The sequence below is a fragment of the Scomber scombrus genome, chromosome 17 (genome assembly GCF_963691925.1).
Source record: "Scomber scombrus chromosome 17, fScoSco1.1, whole genome shotgun sequence".
In the NCBI taxonomy this organism is placed as follows: domain Eukaryota; kingdom Metazoa; phylum Chordata; class Actinopteri; order Scombriformes; family Scombridae; genus Scomber; species Scomber scombrus.
The window spans coordinates 20070479-20087573 of NC_084986.1; the positions used below are offsets into that span (position 1 = coordinate 20070479).

The 17095-nt window shown below is 38.5% G+C and overlaps 2 protein-coding genes across 2 annotated transcripts; both read right to left on the bottom strand.

Annotated features, from left to right (window-relative positions):
- Positions 1-478: 478 nt before the first annotated feature.
- Positions 479-7437, bottom strand: slc35a1 (solute carrier family 35 member A1). The gene is made up of 8 exons (XM_062437113.1): positions 7261-7437; positions 6836-7016; positions 5221-5380; positions 3031-3183; positions 2847-2913; positions 2364-2540; positions 2141-2275; positions 479-1329 (listed from the first exon to the last, which is right to left on the bottom strand). Exons 1-8 carry the CDS (start codon positions 7268-7270, stop codon positions 1196-1198), a joined length of 1017 nt encoding a protein of 338 aa, XP_062293097.1. The 5' UTR covers positions 7271-7437; the 3' UTR covers positions 479-1195.
- A 1542-nt stretch (positions 7438-8979) lies between these two features.
- On the bottom strand, positions 8980-11434 carry LOC133997858 (protein yippee-like 5). Its single transcript, XM_062437575.1, has 3 exons — positions 11320-11434; positions 9995-10161; positions 8980-9322 (listed from the first exon to the last, which is right to left on the bottom strand). Exons 2-3 carry the CDS (start codon positions 10133-10135, stop codon positions 9101-9103), a joined length of 363 nt encoding a protein of 120 aa, XP_062293559.1. The 5' UTR covers positions 10136-10161; positions 11320-11434; the 3' UTR covers positions 8980-9100.
- Positions 11435-17095: the final 5661 nt, after the last annotated feature.

The window sequence follows — 17095 nt, forward strand, 5'->3', positions numbered from 1 at the left end:
CACAGGACTTTCTGGAGTAATAAAAAAGGTTAAAAAAAATATCCACAATGCTGTGCAACAAAAGGATTATGTTAACCACAAAAAAAATGTGTTGCTGTCCATATGTGGTCCTCAGCTTATTTTGGTTATTGTAGAGTTGCAATGATTAATCAGTTAGTTGTCCACGATTCAATTTATCACCAACTATTTTGATTAGCAATGTATTTTTGAGTCAAAAGTCCAAATTCCCTGATTCCAGTTTCTCAAATGTGACAATTTTCTGGTTTCTTTAGTCTGAGAGTAAATTGAATATGTCTGGGTTGTGGACTATTGGTCAGAACAGAACAAGAAATTTGAGGACTGCATCATGGGCATTTTATACACCAAAAAAACTAAGCGATTTATTGAAAGAATAATTTACAGATTAATCCATAATGAAAATAATCGTTAGTAGTTATTGCTTGATATTATTTTGAGTAGAATTCAGAAATGACGCCAGTTTGTAAATTAACACATTTCCATCCAGTTTTAATAAAAGCATTAAAATGACTTCAAAAACAGGATTCAGCACAAATGATGCTACAGTGATACAAAAGATGCAAGACACTGGAGATGATATTATAAACCACACATGCAGTCTGTCGCCATTCTTCTAGTACGTTCTCCTCACATTCAGAATCAACAGTGATATGGACATAAGACACTCGCACTGCAGTTTTAAACTGACTAACTGATGATTGAAAATAAAAAATACTGTGACAAGGAGTTGTGATATATTTGCCCCTAAAAGATACGCAGAGGCATCAAAATGAGAGTAACAAAGTTCTGGTACTACTTATGACTCCAGTCTGGCTGAGGTGGAGTTACAAGACGTCACTGATGCTTAAAGTTATTTACATATGTTAAAAGCAACTTCTTAAAAGGGCCAGTTTCCATTTTATATCAGACGATTGCCCAAATAATGTTGGCATAAAAAAAATTAAGTTTTGTTCAAATCATGTGTTTCATGGTACCATCACCAGTCTCACGTAGGTGGCTGTATAGCATTTACAGACCTACATTTAAGTACTAAACAGAGAGCCAATCAAACTGAGTGTCCGTTTGAAAAATAACAGGAGTGGCTCTCAAATCCTCTCCCCCACCAGTGCACAGACTCTACCACCATGTCACCACAGAGTGACCCCAACACAGACCTGGTCCACTGTGGTGATAGAGGTCACACATCGATCAGTTTCTGTTTGGATTCCTTGTCCGTGTCCTGCCGGCTCAGCTTGGATGTGTCCTGCTTTGGAAGTCCGTACAGATAGATGGACACACACACGAGGAGGGCTCCGCACATGAATGTGAACGCTGCAGAAGAGGGAAGGAAAGGAATTTGTTAAGATTAGGTAAATCCAACCTATTAAAGTTTTGAAAGTGGTCAAGAAACAGGTAAAGAGAGAGTTATGACTGGACTTCAACCACAGACACTGCAGCCATGGTTATGTGTCTTAATCAGTGAACTACAGGGATCCCAAATCAAACTGTCTTTTGAATGAAAAAAATCTGCAGTCTAATGCTTTTGAAAAAGTGAATCAATTAAAGAAAACACTAGCTTAACTACTCCAAAATGAATAAGAGAACAAATTGTGGTCATCTTGGTTGTCTTTGTGTTAAATGTTGGGTAAAACTTTATTTCCTTAAAATGTTCTAGTAAGCTTCCCAGAAAAACTATGTCGAGACACAACTGGAAGTTATTTTGGTCAGCTGTGTTGAGTTCATTACCAGTCGTTTTTAAGATGAATTTCCTTCCAATTTTCCCCCAAAATATTAATAACGCACTAGAATCTTAATTCTCCTTAAGTGTGTTCAGCTGACCTGTTTCACCACAAATTCATATTTCCTGTTGTATTTCAGTTGCTTTCTAGGAATTTCTATGAAACTTTGGGACATATAAAATAAAGTTTGTAATCCTGCAGAAAACAGTCAACATGTTTTTGTTGGTCATTAGTTTAGACTGTCACTAACCAATGGCCACATAGTGTGGTGACGGTACATATAAGCTGCTTTATCAGATGACTGAGATTTAAACATGTAAACTAGACCTCTCCATCACTCAGTCATTTGAAATGTTCCAGTTTTTTAGATTTTTTATGGTGAAGCCTTTGTATGTGTAACTTACTTATCTGTAATCCAAACAAGAGGACAGACGCCACCATTGAGAGAACAATGGCGGCCGCGGCAGAGAAGCCCTTCATGATGTTGTCTGTGTACTTCACCACCACCGACGTGTAGAGACCTCCTACACTGGCGAGGACTGGCGGCGCACAAAGAGAGAGCAACGTCAGTGGGGGGGGAAAAAGTGAAATCAAATAGAGAATATCTTCAGATTTAATCTTACTCACATACTACAAAGCACACCCAGGGTGTGTAACCGAAGAAGAAGCCTTTCTCAATGACCTTTTCACCATCGGTCATGTAAACACCGAGGAGGGTGACGACGATGCCTGACAGATACATCTGGATGTTTCTCACCCAGAGAGATGTGTCTGAGCTCTTCAACACCTTCTCAAAGTACACACCTTCATCAGAGAGAAGACAAAAACTGGTCAGGTGCAAGAGTCACAAAAATGTTAATCTCCTGCTTGTGATCTGACACTGGACAAAAATCATCTTTAAAAAAAACTAAAAACTTGATGATGAAGGAAGACACCAGTTGTTTGAGTTTAATATTTACATAGTGTGTGTCTGCTTGGTTGGACGACACTGTGGCACGTTGCAGATTAAGTTAACAAAGGGACTTTTATGGTAAGGTAGCTCAATCAATATTGAACAAAAGGGTGGAACTACCACCTGTCATTTACAGACACTTGCTGCGCAAATTTTACCTGCAAACCCAGAGCAGAGGACAGCAATACCGATGGCCACAAAGCCAATAAAAGGGTTCTGCTCGACCTGGGGGGGAAAGAAAAACAGTCACTGATAGTGTGAGCAACAGGATGTGGATTATAAAGTCACGTATGTCACTATGATGGTAACTGCATTTGGTTTTTGAACTCGTGCCGAACCTACCTGAACTTTCGTGGCCTCTACGGGCTTCCACTGTACGAGTGTGACGCCCCCGCAGAGCATGAAGACGGAGAACCACTGTAGCCGGTTCAGAGAGCGGTTCAGCATTAAGACTGTGCACAGTGCAGTGCACGGAATCTTCAGCTGATATGTCACCTGCACAGAAAAACTGAGGTCAGAGCTGACATTGTCCGAAATCCGACGTTCTATATCACAATATTTTAATGAAGAAAAACTTTTTCAGGAACACCTTATTTCATACCGGGTATGTTTACATGCACACAAATATTCCACTAGTATTCCGAATATGACAATATTCGGAATTTGATACGGGTCATGTAGACAGCATAGTCTTTTTGTTTGTGTACCATAGTGTTTGGTAATTCCAAATTAATTTTCTGAATTCAGCATTTACCAATTAAGACATGCTGACATTCCAGTCTTAAGAACATTCTTTGGCATGAATACAGCCTATTCAAATTAGGAGTCTCAACTGAGGACAACCGACCCTCTTGCTTACAAGCAAAATGACACATGCTGAGAGGAACAAAAGCAGAGTGGAGAGCTGGAAAAACAGAGTATCAATTACAGGGACAAAACAGATTGGTTGTTATTATCCAGCCACAGACTGACACACCAAAAACCTTCACTGTAGTCAACATCATGGGACAACCTCGGTGCTGGATGTGCCTGTAACTATACATTCACATACACTTGACTATACAAATCAGTCAATATCACTGATACATATCAGGCAGCAGCTCATTAATGTTCTTGTGATTCCCGTTCCCACTGGAGCAGGGGGAAACCCTGAAAACCCTCTGCATATAAGCAGGAATATAAGTGGAATATTCATTTTTATCAGCCATGTAAACAGCTTAGTAAGAATATTGTCTTTTTTGGGATGAGGGCAAAAAACGGAATATTTTGTGCGTGTAAAGGTAGTCCCTGATACAGCTAGAGGTGGTATCAAATACATGTGGCACTGAAAACTGTGATGTTATCATAAGTTAGCGCAGAATGCTTCACCTGATGCTTAATCTTACTTATTGTAAAATCAGATATTTCCCTGTTTAAATCATTATCTTTGTCAATTTTAGAAACATTTTTATTTGGGCAAGCTTCTTGCCCAGTTTCTTTTCTTTTTTGTTTTTTAAGATTCATTTTTGGGCTTTTTTTCTTTATTTACATAGTAACTTGGCAGAGATGGCGACAGGAAGCAGGGAGAAAGAGAGAGAGGGGAATGACCTGCAGCATAGGTCCCTGATCGAATTCAAACCAGGGACGCTGCGATTATTATGTGGCATGCACTCTAACCACTCAACCACCAGGGCACTCCCCAGCTTTTCTATTTTAAGAAAAAGTGAAACATTGATGTATTTAAAAAGTGACTTATTCTGTTAAATATAAGGATGTGTCAAAATTAAGTATCGATAGAGTATTGTTTGTTGTCTAAACCGCAGCTGAGGTTTAAATGATAACCAAGCTTTAGATATGAATGAGAACAACCACTGTCTGTTACTGGAAACCATAGACTTTGTACATTTATGTTCATAAAGTATTTGAGCTTCATTTCCCTATATGTGTTTGGTTCTTTTATCAGTTTATGGTCATTAAAAATTGGGTAAATCTTTGGATTTTGCATTGCTGGTCATATAAAAACAAAACACTTATAGATAAAACTAAATAAAATCAAATGTTAAAATATTAAAGTGTTCATTGAAGATGCCACAGTCTAACCCCTTAGCTTTGGAGCTGTATTTGATTAGGCTAACTGCCCAATTACACTTAGTCCAAGATGTACCCACCCTCCTCAACGCAGCCAGCTACAGATGATGGATCCCAAACACACAGCAGTGATGAAACACTGACTCATTTCCAGAAAGTAGTATTTGTACCACTACCAAAATGATATAATTTGATGAAGATAGCGCTGATGTGAGTTTTAGTGAGAATCATAGAGAGTCTGTGACCATATTTATAATTTGTGATCATTTTAAGACCTTTTTTAAGTAAAAACCCGTAAAACAATCTCTTGTTTCAGCTTCTCTGATGAGAGGATTTGCTGCTAGGGACAGCTCTACTGTGTAACTGCTGCTGATGGTTAACACAGACAGTTCACAAATGGCCACGCCTGCTATTGTGTAAAGCCTGCGTACGTATACAACATCAGAAACAGGATTCGGATCATACCTGATAAACTGCTGCATCAAGGTTACTCAGGGCGATGAAGGCCATGTTATTCTGTACTGCATACACTACTGAGGGCACGCTCAGCTTCAGCAGCTCTTTAGGGCTGCAGAACACATGTTCCACTATGGCATTCTTCATCCTGATGGGGCTTCCTGTTTCTCTGGGAGAGGACACATAAAAACAGACTGATCAAAACTGAGACAAAACTCTGTATGATTCACTTAAATGGAAGTAGAGTGAATAATTTCCTGAATGTCCTTTTAAAATCTACATATGTTGATGGACCAGTGTGTAGAATTTAGAGGCATCTAGTGGAACGGACTTGGAAAAAAGTATGTCTTATTAGTGTATAATCACCTGAAAATAAAAATGGTTGGGTTTTTGTTGCCTTAGAATGATTCCTTTATATCTACAGAGGAAGTGGGTCATCTTCCACAGAGACCACCATGTTGCACCACCATGTTTCTACAGTAGCTCAGAATGGACAAACTAAACACTGACTCTAGAGAGAGAACGCCTTTTGCATTTTACACAAGTTTCATGGCCACTGAAGGTTCTCCGACCTACAGGCTCGGAAGGGGAGGGGAGGTGTGTTCAGTTGGTTGCAATCTGCTACCTCACCACTAGATGGCTCTAAATCCCACACACAGGTTCTTTAAAGGGACAGTTTAAATGGGTGAACAAAGGTCGCTCTTCAGGTTTTATTTGATTCAAAGTACAGGACTTAAAATCCAGTGAGGCAACTTTCATTTTATATGTTGAAACAGTTTCCGCATATATCATAAAGTAGCTGAAAATGTTGATATCTTAAAACATTAACTTACAACACACTTCTTTATGCTGGCTTTTGATTAGAATATATGATTGTAGTATTGATAAGGATATGTTTAATACAATGTATTGTTGTAGGTTAGAACAAGTTAGAACAGGAGTCCTGGTCTGAAACCTCATGTCTCAGCTTGAGTCACAATTAGCAGCCAAGTAATCAGTCTGAGGTTAGCACTAATACTGGTTACTATTACCACATCTATGAAACCATAGTGGGACAGGCACTGGATATAAAAACATCATTAGCCTGATAAAGGCCTGTAGTTGGTTGAAATGCTGCAAATAAAATAAAGTAAAAGTGAGTTCTGATTCATTGTGCGGGTCCTCCTTCTATCTACTACAGTAAATAACCCTTACTCATTGTGAAAAATGTCTGACAATATACATGGACTGCTGTTCACATCAGTGGTTTCCATGTTTTTCCAAGCTTTCTTCTCATTTTTACTTCCCATGTTGTGAATTACTCATCTCCTCATGCTTCTCAAATAAGATAAAAAATTAATCCTCTTTCATTACAATGCAATGTGTGTCGAGGGGTCCCAGGTTGACTTTGCTTTTATTTTAGGTGGTCACAAGACTAAACGGTTGGGAACTGATCCTGTGGCTTACATCCATCTACCTCAAGGCTTTTTTGTGATGATCCAGAGAGACTTTTACCAGACAACACCCATGAATCCGTACACTTGTTTCTAATTCACTTGTAGTAAATTGTTTGAGTGCTTTTCTGGTCTTTAGAGTATCATTTTTATTAAATTAGCTGTGGTCAGTATAATGGAGTAACACTTACTTAGCGAGCATCCCCATGCTCAGTATTAATTTAATAACCTCAGTGATGCACACTGCGGTGGTGGAGAAGTACAGGTCTCCTGATGAGATGGTCCTTGTGTATCGCAGTGCTACCGTGTACGTAGCTGCCACCAGTGTCATCACTGTCAGGCAGTACAGCTTGAAGACCACACTCACATTTTCTGAAGGGAGAAAGCAACAGTAAAATGTTAGCGAACACGCTGTACCCAACTGATATGTTTAATATATGACGTTACAGCGGCAAAAGACAACTTTATTACAACCGTTTACAACATGTACAACCCCCGTCGTTAACCGAAAGAGACACTAGAAGTGGCACATAGTGGCAAGAGGCTCATAATTTCAGCGTGTTGAAGAAAGCCGAAAGCTAACGTTAGCTTGACAGGCTAACTGGTAAAAACTCACCGCCGGCCATTGTTGCTCTGGTTAGTATCCGCCTGACTGTTGAGGAAATAAATAATCCAGCCAGCGTTACATGCCATGAAATCAGGCCAACGTGTCCAGTGTGGAGGAAGGAATGTTGTCCAACCTGCAACACATCAAGGTGTAAACTTGAGTTTCCTGGATACTACCTGCTCCCATACCGCCTACATTCCCCACAATGCAGCGCGATACCAATGGGTGAGTTTGTTTTCCATGTCCTGAAAGACCGGCGCGCCTCTATGGTAAATGCCAAGTCTGTCTCTCTCTCTCTCTCTCTCTCTCTCTCTCTCTCTCTCTCTCTCTCTCTCTCTCTCTCTCTCTCTCTCTCTCTCTCTCTCTCTCTCTCTCTCTCTCATACTTAAAGATGAGTTTCATGTGATTCGATGTTTTTTAATAAACGTTAAAATGATCCAATATTTCACCAAAAATTAGAGTAGAAGTCAAATAACAGATTTGTGTATCAGAACTTTGTTTTTTCTTCTTTCCTCTTCCATTAATCATCTCATGACCCCTCACATTTATCTGGTGACCCTTAGGAGGGGAACCACCAGACTAAACTCACTAACTGTATATAAAGTAGTGTGAACTAGCTCCATCTCCAGCAACTTTAACAGTAACATGCTGCTCTAACACTGATGCTTCACTAGTAATCTAATGATGTCTTATATAATAATATATCAGTCAGAGGGACCAAACCTGTACTTTTACTGCAATACTTTAATTATTTTTGCTGCTAATACTCATTTAATTTTACCTAAATAGGATTTTTAATGCAGAACTTTTTTGTAAAATTGAATATTTTAACATTGTTGTGTTGGTACTTATGGACAGACACAAGACACAGATTTCAATAAATAAACATATGCTTGAATTTATTCATTTCTCCAAGTTTCATTCAAATAATTTGCCACCAGTCAATCTAAACATTTGAAGAATTGAAAATAAATCACTGACAACTTCACTACAACACAACTAAGTGGAATGGCCACAGATATAAAGGAAAACCTGTCGGAAATGAGCTGAAATTAATCAGATGGCTGGAAGAAGACATTTGCAGCAAGAGTGTATCGACATGCAAAAGAGAAAAGTTGCCTTCCATCACTGTAAAACACTTTGTGATCAACCCCTATCATTTATGATGTGGTAAAAATGAAGAGGGGATATTTGAGCTCTTTATAGGCCGAAACTGATACCTGCTTCATAGGAAATAAACATCCACAACCCACTAATGATTATTAGCATTAATGTTAATTTTTTGTTTACACTTACATACTTGGGGATACAGCTAATATTTGAAGTATTTGAAATAAATAAACAGCTTCTAGCATAGCAACACCTTGAACAGTTGCTAGAGAAGGAATGTTTTCCAGCATATCTCTTTGTAACTTAATGCAAATATATTTTTTCCACTTTTCTAAGTCAGACTCAACAGTTTCGACCGGCCCAATCGTCTGTTTAGATGACCAATGCCAGCAAATCCCTACATAACAATCTGAGCTTCTTGTAGGGCAGCAGGAGTGAATCCTCTCCCTCTGACAGCGGCCCACATCCCAGCCTGTTGGACACATATTGAAAATGCAGGCGGTTTTAATGGGACTGACGAGCAATGGTGCTGCCCATTTTAACTCCTTAGATGGTTAAAGTTATGTGAAATTGTCCATCGCTTCTTGTTTGAACTTCCTGCGAACACCCAGCCTGTGATATAATTTTGGTGTAGCTCTAATCACAAATGGCGCACTGTACATGCAAGTCCATGCACTGCTGCTGGAAGAAAAGCTGTAGAACGCATGGATGGAGCTTCGTAGCGGCAGCTGAGGCGAACTCAGGAGGTGTCAGAGGGAACGTGCTCGAAGCCTTCGCTCTCCCTCACCAGCGCCCTCTCCAGGATGACGCGGCCCTCCTTGTAGCGCTGGCTTTCCTCCGTAGCGAACTCGTACATCCAGCCCAGCTTGCTGTTGCAGTTCTTGCAGCTGACGTCTCGCACCATGTGTCTTCCTGTCAGCATGACTCGGTCTTGCACCTCGCTGTGCTGCAGATTCACAACCTTTGAAAGGTGAGGAACAGACGGAATAGCAAAATGAATTATTTAAATGATGTATCGTAGCTACAATCATTTTCATATATTGATCAATAGATAAACTGTTAAGTCTATAAAATGTCAAATATGGTGAATAAATGCTCACAATCTCTCAGAGCCCAAGCTTGTGTATTTATATTGCTTTTTTTCTCTCCAGTTGACCCGAAAACTCCAAAGATTTTAAATTTAGAAGTATATAAAAGGGAGAAAAGTAGTAAAAATTGTCACATTTGAGAAGCTGGGACTATCATGTTTTTCATCACCTATCAAAAATGTTGCCAATACATCTTCTGCCAATTGAATAATTGATTAACCGACTTATCATTCCAGATCTTATGACAACCACAGTCATCAATAGATTATTATATATATAACATCATCGTTTATGAGGAATATTTTTTGTTTTGTGTTGACATGACAATCAGCAACCTCCTAAAATTTTGCTGAATATCAAATAAGGAAATGTCTTTAATGAGGAGCTGATCATTATGTGAATAACCCACTTCACTGGGACTTATATCACAATGTAGGCACAAAGAACTACAGTGGAGATAACTATCTGAGTCTGGGTATCAACTTATGCTGAGGCGTGTGTTTAAATTTTTAGGTGTTCAGGTGAGGAAAATCATTTGTAGGTACCTTATTGAACAAGAAGGCTCTGCCAGTGGCTCCAGTGAAGCGTGTGGAGATAAGCTCGGCTCTGTTGGTCAGGATGGTGTCACAGTTGGCGCAGGAGAAGAGGCGAGTCCCTCCAATGTGATCCAAGAAGATCCGCCCCATTTTGCTCAGTAGTAGGTGAGAGTGACCTAGAGTAAAGATGTGACAGCACACAAACAAATGATGTTTTCTATTAAGTGTGAGTGATAAGACAGTGTATGCATTATGTAGAGTGAGATCATGTAAATGTGTCTATCATATACTGTTTGTGTCATGGTAGCTATCCCTTCAATATCTCTGGTTGTATTCACTCATGTGAATAATGTTGAAAATCAATACACAGGACTCAGGTAGTCTAGAAAGTTGATTATATGACGTATGTAAGTTTATTGTGATGTTATCTCTTATCAAACATCTGAAATACAACCTAACCATTAAAGTGAAACCACTGATCGATTAATCAGTTAGTAGTCAATCATCAGAAAATTAATAATATACAATTTTGATCATCAATTTATATTTTTTGTCCTTTTTTAATGAAAAAGGGCGACATTTCTCTCATTTCAGCTTCTAAAATGTGAGTATTTTCTGGTTTCTTCCGTCCTATATCTGGACACAAGACATTTCAGATTGCATCATGGAAAACAGTGATTACCATTCTTCACCATTTTATAGATCAAACGACTAATTGATTAATCGAGACAAAAGTCGCTATTTGTAGCCATAAAGCTGGTCAATTCATTAGCCTACAATTTTGATAAATGATTAATCATTTAAGTTACTTGTCAAGCAAACGTGAAAACATTTGCTGGTTACAGCTCATCCGTTGCAATAACTTACTGTATTTCTCTCTTTTAGGTAATTGTAATTTGTGTTTTGGGGCAGTTTTCAATATCCTCTCACAGTTTGTAGCATCATCGATTAACCCAGTAATCTAAATAAACAGATGAATTGACAATGAAGATAATCATTAGCTGCAGCCCTGTTAACCACACAGTTAGATTATAAACGTCAATCTCTCTTTTGTAATGAGTCACTGTAAAGAAAACAGAGTGATATTTACTGATTTATTCACTGATGCTGGAAATGATATGAATCACTTGAAGGCATCATTAGGCCTGGCATGTCAATGTTTACTTCAAGCGAGGGACAGTAAATAACGTTTAACTGTGGTTTTACAGTTTCCCATCTTAACCAAATAGCTACACATAAATCTCCAGTAAGGGCTCACACAGGGACAAAGTCAAAGTCACCCTAACAAAAGCTAACAGGCCAAACTACGGTGAAGTCGAAGCCATATTTCTCACCTCAAAACAACCGTAGCTGATTTAGTAGTTGGATATGAAACGTAGATTTGCGTCTTTATTCGCCGATATGTCTTTATTATCTGCAGATAAACACCTCCTCTGTTGTTGTTGTTGTTGTTGTTGTCAAACTCAGCCTTGAGGAGGAGGAGGAGGACCGTTGATGCTGACAGTCACAATGGCGTTTGTTTCCGCCAAGCTAACGACAATGAGAACCGCATCATCCGCTACAGAACTTTCAAAATAAATCAATACTGATGAAAGCATTTTACGAAATTAAAACTTGTAGCAGCACAATGGTATTTTAAGCTGTACCATCTTGATCATAACCCTAATCTTACACATGCGGCAGACCCTTTAGTGAAGACTGAGGCCCACACACCCATGCTTATAACCAACCGCTATTATTTACAACGTCTGTGCTTTTATTTTGAATTGTGAATGGCCTGCGTATCTCTGGTAACTTGATGCAGCTCTGAATGATGAACAGCAGGGGGCAGTGTTGCTCTGATTTCGGCTGCTTCTTCACAACATGCACTAACCTACAAACATGGGTTCTCAAAGTGGGGTACGGAGAGCCCCAGGGGTCTTTGAGGGAGTTCCAGGGGTCCCCAGCAAAAAGGGGAATAATTTATTTGCTCTATAATTCCATCCATAAGTAACACAATCACAGAATGTATAACTGTGTTGGTCATGGAATTCACACACTTTCTGTGATAAAGCATCTAAAACATAAAATCTGATCAGATGGAGGATCCCAGGGCATCATTTTATCTATAGACTGTTTTGGTTGTTGTTGTTGTTGTTGTTTTTTTAATCCATAGAGTAGACTGTAAAACAACAGTGGAAGTAGCCATAATGACATCACCCATTGGTTTGTGGACTCGCCCTATAACATGCACTGCTTTATCGTTAAATGTATATGAAATGGGACCAAAATTTACAAAATGGACATCATGCTGTATTAAAGACTAGTGGTTAAGGCCATAAACTAATCAGGAAACTGTTTACTGAGGTAATAAATCAAGTGAGAAGTAGGGTAATTTCTTCATGTACTTACATACAATCAGATGTCTTTTTGGCATCAGTGGATCTGCCTGCTGTTGGCCATTAGAGAGAATGCAGGTTTATGGGACTTCCGCATCAACTTCACTTCTCAGATCCAGAATTAGCTGCTTGATCTTATCAAATGGGGGTCTGTGGTCCAATTTCTGTCAGTTTAAGGGTCCTTGATGTGATAATGTTTGAGGACCACTGTCCCATCACATGAATTGTTAAATTAGGGCTAAAACACCTGTGAACAAAGATTATAGAACGAAGAAAGGAGAAAGTTTTGGATCCTCACAGTGGTGGAGGAAATATTCCATAAAATGTACTAAACCAAAAGTAGCAATAAAATATTGTATAAATGCTTCCATTTTAAATCTATCTAGTAAAAGTAAAAGTACAAACTTAATATAAGAAAAAATATGCTTAAAGAATGAATAGTATAAGTAATAAAATGCTTTTCAATGAAGAATGTTCAATTGTTGAATAATATGTTTCTAGTTCAGGTCCATCAACATGTAAGCAGCATTTTAATGTTGTAGTTGGTCAAGGTTTAACTAATTTGAATTACTTGGTATACTGTAGTGTTTAGTTGTGTGGTTTAGTATAGATGTTTAATTTTTACTCATATTTGATACAAAATGAACACATTTTGGATGTAAAATATTAATAGTAACTTTAATGGTCAGATATGGAGCACAAGTGTAAAGTTGCATAAAATGGAAATACTAAAGTAAAATACAAGGGGTTTTTCACTCAAATGTACACTGCACTAAGATCAATCCCTGTTGTCTGCCATGTACTTTTTAATTGCATTAACTCATGTAATGCTGCAGAGGGGTGAATAAAAGGAAGAATAATGATTTTCCAGCCTGCTGTGAAGAAGTAGGAGAAGGTGCACGTCATCTGTTGGTTATCAATTGTTGCAATCAATCTGGCATTGATCAAGGCCACCAGAGGACACATTTCCTGCCATCCTGCCAAGCCCTTATCATTACAGACTGTAAAAATTAATCCTCCTATTAGTGACACATTAACCTTCCCACCTTCCCAAGAAAATTTTACTTGCATCCGGATGAAAAACAGGTGTAACAGAAACAGACTTTATCCGAGCATTTTTATTCCAGCCTCACATACCACTAACAGCATTTTATATGTCTGCACCAGATCTCAAACCCCCAGTGACAGTGAGCCCAAAGGCATTAGCAAATGTCCCAAAGAACCACATAAATATCACTCTTCTCCTGCATTACTGAGTGCATCTGTTGCCAAATCATGTTTTTGTGCTCTAAACAGCCAAAAAAAGGTAATCATCGGTAATATCCATCTGCTGCTCCAGTTGGTGGGATATACAGTATGAAGACAGCCCAGTCCCTTTTACTTGTAACACACACAGTGGTATTTATTACTTAACTTTGCTAAACAGACACTCTCAGAGGATTTTCTGCTCCCTCCGAAACTGCCAAATTGATTCTTCATATTTAGATCTTTAGTCTATTTTGATTTTGTTTTCCATTACATCTTAGACAAGACATCCAATCTTCTGCTGTTGCCTAGAATTAAATGATTAGGAAGCTTATTTTTTGCTGTTTCCGAAATCAATTGCTTCTTTTTGTCTTTGCTGGCTGACCTCACTGCCCCCCTGGTCCTGTATTTGCCTTTGCAAAGACCAGGATGGTGATATCCTGCAATCTTTGGTTTAAAACCTCTGCTGGATTGCATACAAATGAATTGACTAACTTTTTAACAAAGCACTGATCAAGACTGGGTCTTATTTGTACAGCTGCTGGAGCTCACCTAAAACATTATAACTTCATGTAAGACACACTAGCAGTGTGCATGGAAGTTAGTCTCAGTCTGTCAGTCAGTGGATCGGTCCACTGCTTTGATTCAGACTGAAACATCTCAACAACTACTGGATGGACTGCCACTGCTTTACATTGATTCAAAAAATCAGTGTTAAAGGTAATATTAAAAATAATAACAATAATAATAATGTCATCAAACACTGCAGGGCTGAAAAGTTAAAGCAACCAGTGAGAAAATATACACATAAAAAAGTATGTAAGTTCCAAGAGACAGACGAGGGAAAAAAGCCAATAAAAAGCAATAAATAAGTCAACGATATATTGGAGTGTTTACCAAGCAAGGCTCTAAAGGTTAGCATTGGTATTTTAAACTGGATGTGAAATCTAATTGGAAGTCAGTGCAGAAAGGATAAAAACTGACATGTGATGACTTGTAATTTTCCAGTTAAAAGCTAAGCAGGTGTATTTTGGACAGATTGGAGACTTTTCAATGAAGTTTGAATTACACGGGTAAAAAGAGTGTTACAATAATCCAAACGAGAAGAAATAAAAGGAAGAATAATCATCTCCATCCCAGCTTTGATGGTTCCTGGGCGATGAATCCTGGTTTCTTCTGCCATCATCATTTTGTCTATCATATATATCAGTTCGGTTTGATTCTTAATCTAGTTTCTCTGTCCCTTACTTGCTGTTGACCAAAACCTACGACTGACTCCTGTGTGTGACACTGTTTTCTTTACCTTGTCCTCTAAAGTCTCGTCTGAAGATAAGAGAATGAGGCAACTTTACTTCTAGGTCAAGAAAGGCCAATCAGTAGTTTGCGCAGAGTGCATTCAGCATCAGCATGACTGAATGTTACTACAGGACAAACTGTTCAGCCCGACTAAGCCTGTTCAAAGATTAGGCTTGATCAGGGAGATAAAAAGCAGCTAGGGGTTCATGCTGAGTTAATGTCCTTGGGGGAAGATAACGGACTGTAAAGACATTGCAAACTCATATCTGGATTACGGTAATCACGCTTTGAGTTGACTGTTAAGTTCGTGACAGCTTTTACAGTTCTGCAATATTCGAGATCTGCTAGTAGCGACACAAAAACAACAGAAAGATCATGAACTTACAAATGTACATATTTGTTCACTGCAGACCAAACCTCAGCTTTAAAAGAGTCCTTTAAAAAGCGTGTGCTGTATTTGCCTCTACGGACATGTGCACAACTTTTTAAGTGATTTAATGCAGTAATATTTATGCCTGCAGGATGAGAGACACTATATATTTTATGGCATACGGACATTAATAGTAAAAAAAATCACGCTAGTTGTTTTCTTAACCTCTTTGACCTTCCTGCTGTCTATCCCTCACCTCACTAATCAGAAAAGAGATAAGCGATAATGAAGATTTATAGCACTGTAGCATCACTGTTATGCAAAAGAGAACTTCTTTCCTTGGCAGTGTTGCAGTGATGACTCCATCAGGATATTAACTAAGCACATTACTTAACTCTTTATCTTTTTCCAATCTGCCATGCCAAGGCCATGTCAGGTTTTCCAAAACATTTTGTGTGTATTTCATTAAAGAGAAAAAAAAAACTCTCTAGAAAGATCAGAACAGAGTCGTAGCATCACACAAGTAACTCTGTTTTATTCCTAACGTTACCCCAAATGCTTTTTTACACCTTACATCTTTGAATCTTCAGTCTGATCTCAATGATGATGATGATTTATGCAACAACAACTCATTAAGTCAAAAGGAGCAAGGTTGGTGGGAAAATTGATTTTTTTTTCTCCCCCCCACCAATGTTACCATAAATTCTACAGATAAAAAGGAGATAGTGACAACTATTAGTGTAAGTCAGGGTCAAATAGTCAGCCTATAAAGTGGTGTGATTTTTGACTGCATTGATGCAGTGTAGAGGTCAAGTCAAAAAAGTAATTAAAGAGTATTGGCAGAAATCATCTGAGTGGAATTTGCAACAAGTTTCAAAGCAACTTCGGGATCGATGGCATTAAACAGTAGCAGAGCCTCTTTTGTTTCAAATCTGGTGTTATGTTATGTAAATGCAGATGTGAAGATTTTATGATCCTGACCAAACAGAATATTAGCCTTCATGTTTTCTTTAGGATGTTAAACCAGCAGATAGAGCTTCTTTAACTTCTTCTTTTATCCAATTACAGAACAGATCATATGTCGCCCTTTTGACAGCGAAATGCTAGAACCTTGAAATTACTTCCTTGAGCAAGAGTTGTGTCCTGATTAAGGCTTTCCTAACAGTACAGTGTTGAAGTGTCGAGTGCGACTGCAGATTTCTTCAACTTACAAACAGAAATGTTCTTTAGTAAAAAAGTTAGAAGTGCATAGAGTCATATTTCAGTTGTGTTCTGATATTTGTTCTCATTTTTATTTATTGGTGCCACAAGCAAATAGTGCAAACCAGACAGACAGTCCATAAAGACATCAACCCTAAAACGTTTTCTGTCACTCATCACTACAATAAAGTTGGATTTTGATCTTATCAATGTCATTGATTCATTGTAAAACCCTATCACTGTGTCCTTTGAACAAAATAGTCAGCCCCACCCCCCGTACATATTTATGATATGTAAAGTGTGTGGGCTATTTATGACTGATAACGACATAGAAATACAGTTGACCACGGTAGAGAGAAGAGAAGACGGACGGCTGCAGAAAAAGATCCACGAGGACAAAATCTGACAAAAAATCAGAGGAAGGATGCTTCCACAGCTGGCTCTACTCACACTCCTGGGGTGTACATGGACAACAGGTTTACACTGTTTGCTAACTTTGATGCTCTGCCACCTGTTCAATGCTGCGGATACATGATAATCACTGTTCTTAAATGCTCAGGAGAATAGTTATAACTCATGTTAAGTTAAGATTGTTGATCTGAAAATTTGATAGTCATCAGC